At 54.1% G+C, this 16847-nt stretch overlaps 1 protein-coding gene across 3 annotated transcripts in view; it reads left to right on the top strand.

The window, feature by feature from the left end:
* Nucleotides 1-16296, top strand: part of SLC39A11 (solute carrier family 39 member 11) — a 266347-nt gene extending 250051 nt beyond the window's left edge. For all 3 annotated transcript variants that reach the window (XM_037069882.1, XM_037069881.1, XM_037069880.1), the window contains 3 exons: nt 10756-10854; nt 13569-13727; nt 14618-16296. In XM_037069882.1, the coding sequence (XP_036925777.1) occupies nt 10756-10854; nt 13569-13727; nt 14618-14696 (337 nt within the window). In that variant the 3' untranslated portion in view covers nt 14697-16296. The remainder of the gene's footprint in view (nt 1-10755; nt 10855-13568; nt 13728-14617) is intronic.
* The last annotated feature ends 551 nt before the right edge of the window (nt 16297-16847 follow it).

The raw sequence follows: 16847 nt of genomic DNA, 5'->3' as shown, positions 1-16847 counted from the left end.
CCGATCCCTGCAGAGCGATGAGGAGGCGGACCAGTTCTGTGTTGTTGCTGACATTTTGTTTGTGTGTGTATTTTTAATGGGTGCCTCAAGGGAATGCTATAGGTCTCCTAGGTTATTCAGATTTGCACTTTTGCCCTGTGCTTGAGATTGACTCATCAGTCAGACAGTGGTGTAAATAACAATCTGGTAGGAAGATAGCTGAGGCTCCGTTTGAACGAACAGCTTCCTTTAGGGTGGAAACACCTCGGGACCGGAGGCTGAGATCTGAACCACACCAACAGGTTGCAGCAAACAGTTCTCTCCGGCATCCTGGGGGATGTTAGCTAAGAGTGATGGAGTCTTGGTGGGGGGCCGGTGAGCATCTCATAGAGCAGCAGGGAAGAAGCTCACAATCAGCATGCCATGCCCGTCTCACCTGCCCAGGGCTCTGCTGATGACTCACTGGTCCCTTCAGGGGAAGTGTCAGTGGGGGACATGCTTGTTCCTCACTGGTGGCCAGAGGTCCACAGCTGGGGTCCTCACCTTCCGCAGTGAGGAAGGTGGAAGCTGCCACTTCTCCTCCCCGATACCCTCATGTGGTCTCTCCCTCCTGGACTAACGCACCACCGACCACTCCTGCCTCCCTCCCACCCTCTTCCCCTGCCAGCTGCGCGAATGCTTACAAACACGACTCTGGTCCTGTGGCTCCTGCTCAGATGGCCTGTACCTGTTCCTAAGACAAACACCGAGTCCTTAACATGTACCCCAGCAACCCCACTCCTGTGTACACCCCAGTTATCAGAACCCTGTGCACCAATGCTCACAGCAGTGCTGTTGACAGTGGCTGAAAAGGAGGAGCCTAGCACGTGCCCGTGAGTGGATGAAGGGGTGATCGAAATGTGACCTAGCCACGCAAAGACAGGTTTATTCAGCCATGGACAGGAATGAAATGCGGACGCACAACACAGCATGGGTGGACCCGGAAAACACCGCTAAGTGGGGAAGTCACACACAGAAGGGCACGTGTCGTAGGGTTCCATTTATGATGCTGTGTCTAGAGTCGGCAAAGCCATTGAGACAGCAGATCAGTGGTGCAAAGGGGCCGGGGGGGGGGGGCGATGGTAATGGGTAAAGAGTGAGTGCTTGCTTAGTGGGCATGGAGTCTCCTTTTGGGTTGATGGGAGGCTCTGAAACGAGGTAGTGGTGATGGTCGCACCATATTTTGAACGTACTACATGCCATTGAATTGTACACTTGAGCTTGGCTAAAATGGTGAATTTTATGTTATGTGAGTTTTGCCTCAATTTTGAAATAAATTCTCACGTGTCCCGTAAGGACACCTCATATCAGAGCATTGTCCCTGCCCGCCCCGCTCCTGTCGTGACCCGACCTCTGCAGCTTCCGGCCACTGGGCCCTCCACAGGTCGCTGTGGCCTCGTGGTCTTCACCTCTAGGCCTGACCAGCTGCCCCCAGGGAACCTTCAATAATCCCAAGGCCTGTGGGTTTATTGAAGGCAGCAGGGCTGCCCCTCCTCTGTTCCAGTAGCTGCTGTCCTTCCCTGCAGGTTACTGCCCCTCTGTGGTGTCCAGCTCTGTTCTTTGTCTTAGTGAGAACAGGAACTCAGCAGTTACTAATGGGTGGATTCATCCCTAACATTGCTTCATTGTCACGCGCCCAGGGCACAGGAATGTTCTCCTTGGAGTTTCAAAGCACAGGGACCATTCATTCCTCCAGTTCTCACCTTTCTTTAGTGCCTGGCAAGTGGGTAGAACCCCACATCTTCCTGCATGCTCTCCCCGTCCTTGCACCGTCTGTCTTTGCTAGCTGAAGGAATAGCAGGACATTCAGAGCCCCTGACACTCATTTCATTTGCAAAGGAATATCATTCCTCTTTGTCCTGGGAGCCCAGGCAGGTTGTCAAACAGCAGACTGCATATTGGCCGGCAGCTCTCTCTTCCCAGCCACAGAAGGAAGGGGGCACGTTCTGACTGCGTGCAATTAGCCGCAATTTCTCACCAGAGCTCAGAGCTCTCTGCTCAGTTTGCATTAGGCGTGCAGTTCAATTACTCTCCCTGAAGGAGGAGGAGCAGGTGGTGTTCAGCTTTGAACTCGGTCCACATGCCCCAAGGATAAGTGAAGGTATAGTTCGGTCTAAACAAGGGAGTAGGGGGAAAAATCCCTGTTCTGTGAGTTTTGCATTGGCCAGGAGCCAGGCCGAGAGAGCGATGTGACAGAGACCGCAGTCGGAGCTATTGAGAACATATGTTATTCAGCAGCAGAGCATTCCGCCTCTCAGATCGTGCCCAGAAGATTGTTTTGCGGGTGGAAGAGAAAGGAGCCTTTCAAGCCCTTTCGTTTGGCCTGCGCCGCATTTTTCGCTGAGCAGCCGTTTTGGAGTTTCCTCTGAGTGATTGGTTTATGCTGTCCAGATGTGCACAATATGATGGTTTTGTTTTTTGGCTTTCCAGATGTTCACAGACAGGGAAATGAGCTTTGGCAAAGGCAGGGGCTTGTCTCTGCTGCCCCGGGAATCTGGAGGGCCCACAATGCCCTCGTTGTGTGGGGATCACAAAGCTTAAGGTCTGGAAAAAGAGCTTATTTAACATCCTTATTCTGCAGCTGAAGACACCGAGGCCCAGTGGGGTGTGACATGCTCGCTGCTGATTGATCACCCACAGCTGGGAGCGGAGCAGACACCAAACTCGCTAGGGTTCAGGGGCCCACGTCTGCACGCACGTCCGTTTCAGCGCCGTGTACACCTGGCGCTCTTCGAGGTGCTTGGGCCACACCGGTGAACAGACAGAGATTCTTAGCTTGTTCTGATGCCAGATGTGGGGGAAAGAATGAGCAATAAATATAAAAGATGGGTACATTGTACAGTAGGTTGGCATGGAAGAATTACTATTAAAAAACAAAGAGGAAGAGGAAGGAATGGAGAGAAAGGAGACTAGACCCGGGTTGAGGGGGTGGGGGTGCTGTGGCAGTTTATAATTTTAGATGGGTGAGTAAAGGCAGAGTTCATTGAGAAGGTGACAGCCTTAGTTACCTATGGTATAACAAAAGAGCTCCAAGTTTGGTGGCTTAAACCAGTAAACATTGTTTGTGGGATGGGAACTCAAGAGCAGCTCTGTGGAGGGTCCCTGTTCAGGGTCTCTCATGGCAGCCGGCTTCCCCCTGAGCTCGAGGTCAAAGAGACAGATGGAGGCCACAGTGTCTTGTACCTAGCCTTGGAAAAGCCAAGTGACCTAGTCGTGAAGGGGGTAAGGAAGTGAGGCACAGATACCTGAGAAGGGATGTTCCGGTAGGAGTGCCCTAAGGTGGGAGTAACAGCCGTGTCTGTGGGAGAGCATGTGCAGAAGAAGAGGGCAGAGAGGACGGAGGGTGGAAACACACAGGTCTCTGCAGGCCAGGGGAGGGTCCCGGGCACTGCCTGAGCGAACCGGGAAGCCGCAGAGCAGACCCGGCAGATGGGCTGAGCATCAGGGGCAGGAGAGAAGGGAGAAGGCCAATGAGGAGGCTGTCACAGCAAACCAGGCAGGAGGAGGGGAGGAGGGAGGAAGGGCCTGGACTCTGGACAGATTTTGGGGAGAGATCCACAGGATTCCCTGTCGGGTTGAGCAAGATGGGATTGAGTAGCCAAGAGTGACACCAACGTTCACAGTCTTACTTCCCGAAGGTGTCGCTGGCCTTCTTTGCCTGCTGCCTTCCGTAGATTAGTGGGAAGAGCGGGGGTGCAGGAAGAGGGAGCACAGCCTCCAGCCCCCTGGTTGCAGGGGCCCACACTTCGGGGACTCAGGCTGTGTTTTTGGGTTTGCACTAACCCTTTATAGGTCTTGGTGGACAATGCCTACAAAATAGAAACTGAGCTTATGCCTCCTAAGTGAAAGGAATAATAAATGTTTATGAAGGTACTTAATGCTCTTTAAAAGAAAGTGCCAAAGTGCTGGGAGATGCTTTAGTGGTTTGCAGTGGTATTTTGTGTGCTGGAGAACTAAATGTTCTTGTTGCAACCCTCCCCGAAAACGTTGATCCTGCAGGTGGAACAACTATAGCGTTCAGCCCTCAAGCAACTGGGGTGAAAGGAGATGTTGGGGAGGTGAACTTAGGGATCCTGAGGATGTGCCCTATGCAGAACTCCAAACCTGTGGTTGAAAGAAGGTAACCACAGGCTAGGTTTGCAGACGATGTGACTGCAAAGCCCTTTTCATTGAACCTTCCCATGGTCCTCTCCCAGGGTCTATACAACCACTGAAACTATTTATATGAAAAAGTCCCAAAGCAGGCACAACTGCTCTGTGCCTCGAGAAGTGAGGGTGGTGATTTCCAGCTGGGGTTGGGGGTTCTGCAGGGCAGTGGTGAGCAGGAAGCCCAGGGCTAGGGGGCTCTTTTCTTTCCCCCCAAATGGTGACTTTCACTCAGGTAAAAACTGAATTCCTACCTTTAGAGATTCCTTATTGTCTGCTCAGAGGCATTGTTTTTAAAATTCCAAATATCTTAGGGAGAATCAGCCAGCAGATTGTTGCCATTGGCCATTGACTCTCGCCTCAATTAGTGGACAGAAGGCACAGCTCAGTGTTGCCTACTTAGGACCTGACGTACGTGAAACCACACAACTTTGATTCTTGTGTCTGTCCCACCCCAAATTGCGTCCTGGAGACCCATTGCTCCTTCCCTTTGCTCCATTGTGTGGATGGAGCACAGTTTATGGACCCCTTTGTTGGAGAGCATTTGTTTAGTTTCCACTTTGGGGCTCTTACTGGTAGAGTCCCTGTGAATCCCCCAGTATGCATCTGATCATAACGAGGGAAGCACATGGCTCTTGAATAGAGAATCCCAGGTACCTTTGAAGTCACACAGGCAGCCTCAAAGCCCAGGAGAGATGGGCTGTGACTCCAGTGCATATTTTTGTGTTTGACTGTTGGCTTTAAATTGGGGAAGGAGAGAGTAAGGAAGGCCTGGATCACCCTGCCTACCATCACACACCTTTGCTTACACCGTTCCTTCCTCCTGGGCTGTGCTGGCAGACTTAGTCGCAGAGATGCTGTAGGACATCCCTCAGGGAGGTAGAGGCCCCAGACACACCTGGGAGGCTTCCCTGCCTGTCAGAGAGGGGAGGTGCTGGCTGATAGCCTGAATCACCCTCAGACACCACCCTGCCCTGTGGCTTGACTTCTTCCCGGGCTCTGCCCCACCCACTCCGAGGAGGGTGGCAGACTGGAAGAGAATGGATGGGGTCATCGCTTCTTTCCAGCCCTATGGTAATAGGCCTCCCAGAACCCAAGGTAGGGGGTAGGGGAGGATCCCTTGCGTGCTAAACCAGCACCACTGAGCAGGTCGGGCCCAAGGCCCTTTCGGGGAACATCCAGCCCCTTCCCACCTGCAGGCTCGTCAAACACCTCAACTGGCAGCCTGAGTGGGAAGCTGGTGATGTCATCGCCAAGCCCAAACAATCAGGCCTTTCATGGCAGGACGATAACAATCAAAGCAGTCTGTAAGGGCCTGCCACGCAAGAACGCACACGCTTTTTGCATAGGGGAGTATCTGAAAGCGAGGTGAAGCGGGCTTGTTGGGGATATGCCGTTCTCCTTTCATAATCAGCCGGCAGAGAACCCAGCCTGGAGAGCAGGGCTGCATGGTGCGTGGACACTCACAAGTTCTCAGAGAAATCCATGGTACTCTGCACCCCCTTCCCCAGGATTCATCACCTCCAAACCCAGAACTAAACCCTTCACTGAGCAATCATCAGTGGTTGGTGTTTGAACAAGAATATCCCATTGCACAATTTCAGGGGGCGCCGTTTGCAGACCACTGTATGCAAGGTAGCCTCAGAATGCACAGCACTAAGGTTCCAAAGTCACTGCCCTTCAGAATGAGGGAGCAGAGGCCCGGTGGTTCTTGCATGTTGTGTTTACCTTGACTCCCAGGAATTGGTCTTGCCGCAGCTAAGCTGCCTAGAAGACCCAACTCCACTGAGCCTAGAAATTCGCAGTCCGATGCATGAGATCAGATGTTTTCCTTGCTCGGTCTGGGAAGTTTCTGGTGTTCAGTATTTGCTGAGGAAGCAAAGTCACCTAAACTGTTGCCTGGTCTAGGTAAGTGGTTCTCAACCAGGGGTGATTTAGCCCCCAGGGGATATTTTGCAATGTCTGAAGACATTTTGAGTTGTCGCAACCTGGAAGAGAGCTACCGGCATCTATTGCATAGAGGCCGGGGATGCTGGGAAAGGCCCTGCCATGCACTAGGCACTCCCCACAACAAAGAATGACCCAGCCCAAAATGGCATTGGCAGCAAGGGTGGGAACTCCTGCCAAAGATGAGATGTTCCAACCCCATTAACCCTGAGGTCTCTGGTTAACCTCTCCCTACTTTGATCTGCTCCCCTGGTCTCCAGAGCAGGCCAGACCTGAAGCATAGGGCAGTGCCCGCTCCTCTGCTGGGGATTTGAGCCCAGGAGACCATTTCTCTCCAATGGTGAGATTGCTCTATATGAGGCCCAGAGGACCTGAAGTGTACAGCGTGGTGGTGAAGAGTCCCCACTGTCACTGCGTGGCTGGGTAACCTTGGGGCAACTAACTTAACCTCCACATGCATCCCTTTCCCCATCTGTAAAATGGGGGCAGTTAAGAGTAAGAAACACTCAGGTGCTGGAGAGGGTGCTGCCACCCCTAAAATGCTCAGCACTGTGGCCGGCACTTAGCAATGCTCCAGAAACGGCAGCGATGATTAGCGTCATCTTATTCTAGCCGAGGACCTCAGGCTCCCTCTGATGGGCATGGTGTTGGAAGATGAGCTGGTTCTGGCTGCAGGTTTGGCAGCAGGTTCCGCGCTGCTCTCTGCTGCTCTGGGCGCCGGCTTGTGCTGCTGCTGACACTCGGAAGGCTTCCCCAGCTCCAGGCCCACGTCATCCTCAGTGAAACGGTTGTGTGGGGATGCTGATTAATGGATTTGAAGGGAACCCCCCGAACATCTCATTTAGCACAGGGGTCTGCCTCCAGAGATGGGGCGGCGATTCCTGGCTGTGATGGAACCCCACACTTGGCCTTGGGAAGACCTCCGGGGTGGGGCTGGGGCATTGAATGCTCAGGTTCTCCCTCAAAAGCCGGCCAACTTGGCTGTCCTCGGGAAGGATTCTCAGAAGACAATGTCCAGGAGAGATGGGCTTTGACTCCAGTGTGTATTTTGTGTTTGTTGGCTTTAAATCGGGGAAGGAGAGAGACAGGAAAGCTTGGATCACCCTGCCTACCATCACACACCTTTGCTCAGGCTGTTCCTACTTCCTGTAGGAAATGCATCTGCCCTGCCCCACCCCCAACCACCAATCTCTCTCTCTGGTGATTAAAGCAATGTCTGTCCTTCACAGTCCACCTTGAACGTCACTTTCTTTCTCGGACCCTCTTTCTCTGGTGGCACCCTTCTCCCCATGCTTTCTGTGTGCAGTTCTCATGGCCCTTCGCCAGTTGTGTGCTGTCCTAGAGTCGCTGGTGTGCACGTCACTTTGCCCTCTTTTAGACTGTGAGTTCCGCCAAGGCTGGGGCCCTTCCCAACATCTTCGCTTGTGGTATGAGTACCTACACGTGGCAGGGCTCAGTAGTGGGTTCTGGAGTCACTCCTGGAAGGGTTCCCAGCTGGCCGTCGCTGTCTGTTCTGGCCTTGGTCCTGAGCAGGAAGCCACAGAATCAAGAAAGCTGAGAAACGTGAATTAGAGAAGAAATTTGTGTGAGGTTGGGAAGGTCACAGGGCTGTGGGGAAGCGGCTGCTGTGGCCCAGTCTCAGGTCTCAGCACTACCCCCTTCAGGAAGCTCGGGCAGTTTAAACAGGAGCTACCATTTAAGGAGCGCCTGCTCTGGGCTATGCGCTCTGACCAGTGCTTCACCACAGTTGTTCCGTCTGCCAAAGAACCCTGAAAATGGGGGGTGTTTTATACCCTTTTTACAGGCAGAGTGAACTCTGAGCTGCTTGTAGGTTGTACTGGGTCACAGTGCACACCCAGGCCTGTCTGGCTCACCCACTACCTGTCCCATCTGTCTCCAAAGACAGTGGACTTCTGCACGTCTTTGTTTGCTACCTTAGCAGTGAAGCTGTGCAACAGGGACCTGCACTGAAGCCCGAGTGGGTGTTCTCTGACTTAACCCTGGAGGCGGCGCTGGGGCAGGATAAGGGGAGAAAATGCAACACCCTATTCCCCGCCCCACCCCCACCCCCACGCTGGCCCTGGAGAAACGAGTCAGGCCTCTGGCCACCTCTAGGCCTCCAGGAAAAAGCAGGAGCATCTGCCCACTGGGCTGGCCTTTCTTCCTGGCGTCCACCTCCCGGGACTCCTACCTGGCAGCCTGGAGGGCCAGCCTCACACCCGGGAGGAAACTGGAAAAGCAGCCCCGGCCTCTTTGCTCCTGCCTTGGCATCCAGGTTGGAGAAACGGGCACCTCTTCCCTGCCTGCACTCCCTGGCACCTGTCATGGGCCCGGTCCCCTACCTCTGATGGGGTTCACTGTTTGTGAGGGAGCCCAGTATGTTCTCCACTCTCTCCCAGGCCCCCCACCTGCACCCCTGGGGGTTTTCTGCTCCTTCTGGCCCTAAGAAGTACCCGTTGGTGTGGAGGCCACAGGGAGAGCGCAGTGGGCAGCGAGAGGGTGTGAGCATGTCACTGTGTCCCATCTCTGCTGCCACTCTAGGTCCCCACTGCTCCTACGTTAGCTTCGAGCTTCCACTGCCATGGCACCAGCCTGCCAACCTGAGCCGCTGCTGCCCCTCCGTCCCTGGACCCCCCTCTTTGGCGCCCCCATCCCAGACACACAGTGTCCATTATCCCCCTCACTGCTGTTGATGCACCCGTCTCCCCAGTGACCCTCTGCCTTGATGCCCCTGCTCTGTTTTCAAAGGTCCCCTCCAGCCTCTCCAAATCAGGTTTCGTGCCCAGAAAGCACCCATTCTGAAGGCCGCAGGCATCCTTGGCTCCCAGCTGGGCTGCCCTGACATGCTCTTCAGCTGGGTGACAGGATGGCAGGGAAGGGGCTCCTGAGTCAGAGGCAGGGGCTCCACCATCCTCATCCTCAGCCCCTTGGATAACATCTTAGGTCCCTGGTGACCGGAGTGTGTAGCCAGGGTTGAGAGCTTCAGGTCTAATTCATGGTCTGGAGCTGCTGTCAGTGGGGAGAGGAGCAGGGGGTGTGCAGGGCACTGAGCCCTTCCATTGGGCCACCCCTAACAGGTGCATGGCACAGAGCGGAGCAGGGGACCGTGGAGGGTCAGTCAGTATGTGCAGGAAAGCCGAGTTAAGGGATATACACAAAAGTGGAAAGGACAGAGGAGCTGTGGGGTGATGGTGCCCAGGAGCCCTTGGGAGAGGTTCTGTGATCACCCAGCGAGGTGGCACCCTGAGAGCAGCCTGGCGGGATCCCAAGGGTGGGGCACCTGGTTGGCCTGGAAGCCCCATGCCAGAGCTGGGGCAGGGCAGGGGTAACTTGGCTTGCCAGGGGTAGAAGAATGGAGTTTCTGTGCTGCTTATCAGGACAGAGGCTCTGGGACAGGATGGGAGGAGGCTTCCTCGGCCCCCCTGGCAGATAGCTGCAGTCGGCACTGCGTCACGGCGAGGACTTTGGACAGGGAGCCCCACCTTGACTTGCTGGTGACATTGAGTGGCAATTCTCTGTGGTCAGTCAGGGGATAAGTCATGCTCTTACCTGTGAACATGAGGGCAGGTGATGGCAATGGACAGCAAGCCAGGCACAGAATGCTGATTCCACATGTGACAAGGGCCTCGAGATCTGGTCAGACACCTTGACCTTGCTCACTGGAAGGCCCTCATTGGGTCTTTGGTTCTACCTGAGCAGATCTTCCTGCAGCCAGCCTCTGAGGTATTGGGGCAGATATCAGCAAACTACAGCCTATGGGCCTAACCTGGCCCACCACCGGGTTCTGTGAGTGAAGTTTTATTAGAACACGGCCACACTCGTTTGCTTACATATGGGCTGCTCTGCCGCTACAGAGTTGAGTAGTTGCAACAGAGACCCAGGGGCCCTCAAAGCCCAGAATACTCACAGTCTGTGAAGAGACGCACGCACCCCTCTTCCCGAGGTCACAGACTGCGCTTGCGCCCGCCTCATTCTGTTGCTCCCTCCCTTTGCATTTCCATACCTGGTCAGTGCATGAAGCAGGCTCTCTAAGCTCGGCTCTGACCAGTGACCAATTCACACAGCACAGAGTCCTGCAGAGGCAGGAAGGGACAGGACCATGGTGTACATCGTGGGGACCCAAAGAGGTGGGGTGGGTGGCCCAAGCATATACAGAATGTCCACAGGGAAGCTGAGCCCAGACGCAGGCGATCTGGGTCACTACCGGATAAAATGGGATATATCAACCTCCATGCCATGAGGGAATGGAACCAAAACATCCTGAGCACCTCATCTGTGCTAGGAGCTTCGCAGGCATTAGGTCACCGGGCCCCAGCGATCCTTCACGGTGAGTGTTATGATCCCTGTGTAAACCCTTCCATGTTACATATGAGGACCCAAGGTGTGGGAAGTTAAATGATTTGTGCAAAGTTGAACAGGTAAGTGGCAGAACTTGGACCATCCTAACACCCAGCCAGCACATTCTCTGTTATACTGTAGTGTTGTGAGAATGGAGTGTCCCCAGCGACCAAGGCCAGCCTGAAGGGGTGGCAGATCTGCCCTAGGGGCGGCCCCCTAGGTCTCCGACAATGGAGGCCAGAGGCCCCTGTCTGCGGGGCGCTCAGTTCCAGATGACCATCCTCCTGTGTGTTCTTGGTCTTTCAGGAACTTAGCTATTGGAATCGGGATCCAGAATTTCCCAGAGGGCCTTGCTGTCAGCCTTCCTTTGCGAGGAGCTGGGTTCTCCACCTGGAGAGCCTTCTGGTAAGCGCTGGAGGGCTTTTCTGTTGGAGGCCAAGGTCAGGGGCTGATGCAAGGCTCTGAGCAGTCCTCTGTGTTGGCCTCTTTCTGTAAGAATAACCTTTTCTGACCTGAAAGTGAATCTGGACCTTCTGGTAAAATGCTGAATCTTGCACCCCGGGATTGGGAGGAACCTTAAGGGACCCATCTCTTGACCTTCAACCTTTTCATAAGCCAGCCCAAGTGACCATCTTTTCTTTTTAAAACCTCTCTGTGGGTAGCCGCACCATGGCCATTCAGTGTTACGTTTTCTCTCCCTCTGGCAGGAAGACCTTATGTCCACTTTAATGTCACATCAGTGAACTTGGGCTCATGTTGCTACAGCCTTTGTCCCCGAGAATCATTATAGAAGCTTCTAGCATAGCCTTTGTCAGTGCGAAGATTATGTCAGTAGTGTCTGGCAGAAGATGCCTAGTGTTTTCAGAGTCTCCAAAGGGCTTTCTAGTCTGCTCCTTGATTTTACCTTTTCAGTGACATATAAGGTGAGTCCCCAGTGTTCAGGGGAGGAAACCATGGTGCAGAGTGTAGATGACCAGCTCAGGTCACCAGCTCATTTGGCTTCCTAGTCCCGACTCGGGACTAGGAATCTAACCTTCTACCCCTCAGCTCAGGGCTCTGAGCCTCGGAACACCCCTCTGTTAAAACTCTCACTCCCCTAGAGTGCGTGGTAAGATCATTTAAAAGGACTGATAATAGCCACGGTAAAAGTGCCTTCCATCTTACAGGGCCTGTGACCTACCAGTTCTTACATGTGCTTAAGTCGTTTTATTCCCACCCTCCATGGCGTCTTTCTCCACCGTGGGAGAGTCATCGGAGGAGGGTGAGGTGGGGGCCGGGCAAGGTGGCCTTAGCGGTGTCTTTAAATGCGAGTCCTGGGAGCCCGAAAGCTGTGACCATCATTTCACGAAGTGGATCGGGGCCTTGTGGTCAGTGTGCAGACACTGAGATTAGACTTCGCAGTTCTCACTGCAGTGGGCTTGATGTCAAACCCATTTTTTTCTGGCAGCGACAAAGCTGAGGTCATGGCCCCTTAGAGGATTCTAAAGCACAGCGTCTCCCCCATGCCCACCGTCCGCTTCTAGCTGGCCAGGGAGAAGCAGGGCAGGGTGGGAGTTCCCAGGCCCACAGCTGCCCAGTTACCCTCCCATCACCTGGGAGGCTGGGGGGGAAGTTGTCTCACTTCCATTTCACACATGGAAGGGCTGAGGCTCAGAGGCAGTGTATGCCCCCAAGTGCCCACAGCCAGGGACAGCGGGAGAGATGTCTGTTGGTGCTCAGTCTGGAGCAGGTGTCTCTTGCCGGTGGGGCTGGACTGTGGAGCTCAGGCACCGGCTGGTTTTCTCTGTGAGGGCCCATTGCTCACATGGCTGCTGTTTCAATCAGGGTTTTCAGCCACAGAGACCCACTCTCACTAGTGCCAATAAGTAGATACATAGATGATAGATAGATGAGACATAGATAGATTGACTGATTTTAGAAAGAGAAGAGTGGGGAGAGAGAGAGACATTGGTGTGAGAGAGGAACATCGATCAGTCGCCTCCTATATGTGCTGCTCCTAGGGATCAAACCCACAACCTTCTGGTGTACAGAATCGCATGCCAGGGCAAGGGATTTTTTTTAAAAAAGAGGAGTCTCGTCTTAATCTAAGGTGAGGGTTGTGAGGCCAGACCCTAAGGATAGCCCCGGCCAGGTAGGCCACCGTTTGGCAGAGGTGGGTGGGTATAGCCCCCTCGGAAGGAAGGTGTTGTGGCCTGATCCCCCAGACATGCCAGGCGCAGCTGTCCTTGGGCAGTGTCCCTACAGCTTCTGATCGGTGTGCTCCCTGCAAATGAGTGTAGGCACTAGATGAGGGGCAGGCACATAACTGTGGTGTTTCCACATGGAGGGTGGTAATCAGTCACGCCGGGAGTGTTACGTCATGCGTGCACCTTGGAAACGTGCTAAGGGAAACGAATCAATGGCAAGGACCACTGATTGTGGGTTCCATTGATGTGAACTGTCCAGAACAGGCAAGTCCATGGAGAAGAAAAGTGGATGAGTGGTTCCCGGGGTGGGGGGAGAAGGGAGGGATGGGGAACAGCTGCTGATGGGCATGGGGTTTTGGGGGGTGGTGAAGATGTTCTGGAATCACTAGTGGTGACGGTTGCCATGGAACCATGGAACTGTGAGTGTTCAATGGGTGTGCCCTGTGGCATGTGGGTTAGAGCTCGGTAATGCTGTGGTTTTAGCCAGTTGGTGGGGGACTTAAAACTCTAAACAAAAAAGCCGGGGGCAGGCTGGCACCTGTACCGCACGAGGGTGTAGGGAAGGCAGAAGAGGAGGTGAGCAGAACCGTGAAATGCTTCTGCACCGCCGGGCTCAGGTACAGGGTCCCACACAAATAACGCCCCTTTCTCATTACAAAATCTTTTATTACAAAGTCCTAAGCGTGTAATTCTGTAACATAACAGTATCATACTTAAGCACACCATATGACATTTTAGGTGACAGGTTCAAATTAAAACGATAAATGGCCACACCCACATTATTACCCTACCAGCCACACTCAAGCAGGCGTTGCTTCTGCTGGGCCCTGTATGATGTGGGATAAACGCGCCATTTTCCGAAGCGGGCAGTGTGGGCGGGCAGCGGGCCTGCGGGGCTCTCCCGGGTGGCACCCATCTCTGTTCTCTCCTTAGGTACGGGCAGCTGAGCGGCATGGTGGAGCCTCTGGCTGGCCTCTTCGGGGCCTTCGCCGTGGTTCTGGCCGAGCCCATCCTGCCCTACGCTCTGGCCTTTGCCGCGGGTGCCATGGTCTATGTGGTCATGGACGACATCATCCCCGAAGCTCAGATCAGGTGGGAGAGCTTCCCCACCCCCATCTGCCCCTGCCCCTGTCTGGATCCCTGCCTCCAAATCTGCCTTTGTTTTCATTGGCCAGTCCTGTATTTTCACCACCCCCTGCCCCTCCCTGACATCATCCTCAGCCCCTCTGAAGCTGTGCTGTCTGAAAGTAAAAGAGGAGGAACAGGGGAGGCGGAGAGACGGACCAAGCAATATGAGGCAGTGGCGTATACCCCGTGCCTTTCCGCAGCCCCCCAGTGAAAGACTATCATTTTCTAATATTCTCCCTCTCTCCCTCCTGTTTTCCTCTCTCCTTTTCCCTCCCCTCCCTCCTTCTGTCCCCTCTCCCCGCCCCCTCACTCCCACCCCTTCTCCTGCCTTCTCCAGATCTCCCTGGGGCTGGAATGAGGAGAGAGGGGAGCTTTGTTAGCCAAAGCTGTACATCCATGGTCTCATTATCTAGCTACAGGCCAGGTCTCAGGGGCTGGGGGTGTCCTCTCTATGTTTCAGTTTGGTTTTTGTAGCAGAATGATTTTGAGGCTAGTTTACAAGGTCAGATTAAATAAGGTCTTCAAGAACTGAATCGCCACTCTTTATTATTCAAGCATGGATTCCAGAGCCGAGATAGGTGGCCTTTGGCAAGTTATTTAGCCCCGCCCCCATGCTTCAGTCTCCCCACCAGTAAAGTCGGAATGACCGTCTCGTGGTTATCCTTTCAGATGACATGAGTCCGTTGGTGTGCCTGGCAAGGCATGGGCCTCATGCGCGTTCGCTGTCAGTATCGTTATCGTTCCGTAGAGCAGGAGGATGTTTTCTGCAGGAATGGGCCTCACAGAGGATGCTTTCAGCTTGGACCGTGTCTCAGTGCATTAATTTTTCTTGCCTTCCTTTCCTTCCCTCCCAGTGGCAACGGGAAGCTGGCGTCCTGGGCCTCCATCCTGGGATTCGTGGTGATGATGTCGCTGGATGTTGGCCTGGGCTAGTGCCAAAATGCCGGGACCCCAGGAAAGGCCGCATGAGGACACGGCAGTGCTTGGCCGCCTCGGGACCACGGGCCGCTCTTCACATCACAAGATTTTACTTTTTCTCCTGTTCATCTCCTTATCCTGACTGACTCTGATTACATGACGATTTTTACTTTTTTTAAAAGGGAGACATAGGTTTTATTTTTGGACTTCCAAGGTGTCAGTGGGACAATAGAATTTTGGTCACTGAATGGAGTCTTGCTCCGGTGGGATTGTGGTCCTGGGAAACCTCTGGGACCTTCAGTCTCCCTCACCAGGTGCAATGGCAACCCCGCAAGGTCACCTGCAGAAGCAAGCTACCCCAAAGAAGTCTCCTCAGCGTTTTTGCCTCGTGGCTCAGGGCAGAATGGTCAGGACAACTCCTGTCTGTCCCTCCTGATCTGGAACTGGAGCATCACGGACAAAGCCACCTACTACTGTCCCGGGGCCCACCAGCCCCAGGAGGGATACACCTTCCTCCGCCTCCCCGAGGGAGACGCTGGATGGGATGGGGGTGCCGACAAAGGCAAGAAAATCAGCTAGCCTCTGTGCTTCCTCTCCCTCTCTCTTCTCTCCTCTCCTCCCCCCACCCCTCGTGAAGATTTACATTGTGAGATTACGGGAATTAGGGAATTGGGACAACTGTGAACACGCTGTGAGCCCCGCAAAAAGAAGAGGCTGTAGCTTTGATCAGAGACCTCTGTCCTCTGGGGGTTCCAGGAGCAAAGTGGTTTGTCATGGTTTCTAAATCCCTATGACATTTATTTTGATAAGTCCATAGCCTTCGTTTTGCTAAGAGACGGGGACACCAGCCAACTGCTAGAACTCACACCCTGCATTTACCTGTGGATGGAGCCACTTAAGCTAATTGAAGTGAAGGGAAGACATTTGGCATCTGCGATAGGTCTGTCTCTGCTGGCCGTGTGGTCACTTGTAACCCGACCCAGAAGTCCGCTTTGCTGGGGTTTGGCCAGAGCCCTTAGCGTGAGAAAGAAAGATGGGGTAGGAAAAGAAGATTTTTATGTTTCCCTTTAAAAGTGAATTTTCAGCAAATCATCACTCTGAAATGACCCTAAACAGTGACTTGAACTAGATTATAAGCCAATCTGTCTCTCTGTACACACAGCATCTCCAGCAGGTGTGATGCGACCCACCTGCTTCAAGCACAGCTGGGGCCTGCCTTCCTCCCTGGGCAGAGGAGCCCCCGGGACCTGGAGCGGGCTCCGCAGGCACGGCGGGCGGCCTGGGAGCCAGGTGTCCGGGCGTGGTGCGAGCGACACCTGCCCTGTGTGTTTACATGCTCGACGGCTGCCCGGGGCCAACACCCTGCTCTGGGAGCGCCCCGACGCCCGAAGGCCAGGCTTATGCGGGGCCAGTCAATGTACGTCTTTCTGAATCACTGACGATCAAAATTGAAGACACGTCCAGAGGTTTGATTGGTTGAGGTGATTTGTTTTGGTGGTTGATGTGTATTTTTATGTCTTCGTATGTAGTTCTACATAGTGCAGGCTTCTTTCTGATGGACAAGACCTCATAACTGTGATTAATCTCAATAAAAGGGACATTGTTGTGGCCGGCACGTGCGTGTGTTCCGTCCTTCTCAACACCGCCTTCTTTCCAGGGTGGTAAGTGCACGAACTAACTAAGAAGTTACTCCCAACGCCTTCCCCACCTGACACCGGTGGAAGCGAAGGAGAGAGCTGAGATGAGAAAGGCGAGCCCCAATTCCCGGCTGCAAACCAGTACCCAGTGCCAGCGTGCCTGCACAAGGGACTCAACAGAGGCTGTCCGGAGCTCCTAGGGCCCATGGGAGAGACAGGCTTGAAAACGGGTCGAGATCCAAGAAAGCTAGAGGCCTGGGTTCCTCGGGCCCCGTCACATCTCAAGGACAGCTTGGTTTGTGCACCGCGTCCCCAGTGCTGGCCCCTAGGCAATGAACCGCAGCCCTGATGCCACTTCTGCCCCTGTGGGAGTTGGCTCCACACTGACCACCTCTCTCACCACTTCCTTCCACCCTCCTTGGCTTTGACACCATTGACCCCACTTCCCCGACAGGGCCGGTGAGCGCCAGGAAGTCTCACATGCCCGGGTAGCCAAGGCCAGGGGCAGGGTGGGCTCCATTTTGCTGGA

The sequence above is a fragment of the Sturnira hondurensis genome, unplaced genomic scaffold (assembly GCF_014824575.4).
Source record: "Sturnira hondurensis isolate 20B ecotype Veracruz unplaced genomic scaffold, ASM1482457v3 Scaffold0018728, whole genome shotgun sequence".
Classification (NCBI taxonomy): domain Eukaryota; kingdom Metazoa; phylum Chordata; class Mammalia; order Chiroptera; family Phyllostomidae; genus Sturnira; species Sturnira hondurensis.
Note: the sequence above shows the minus strand (reverse complement) of the source record. Positions and strands in the feature narration are given on the sequence as shown.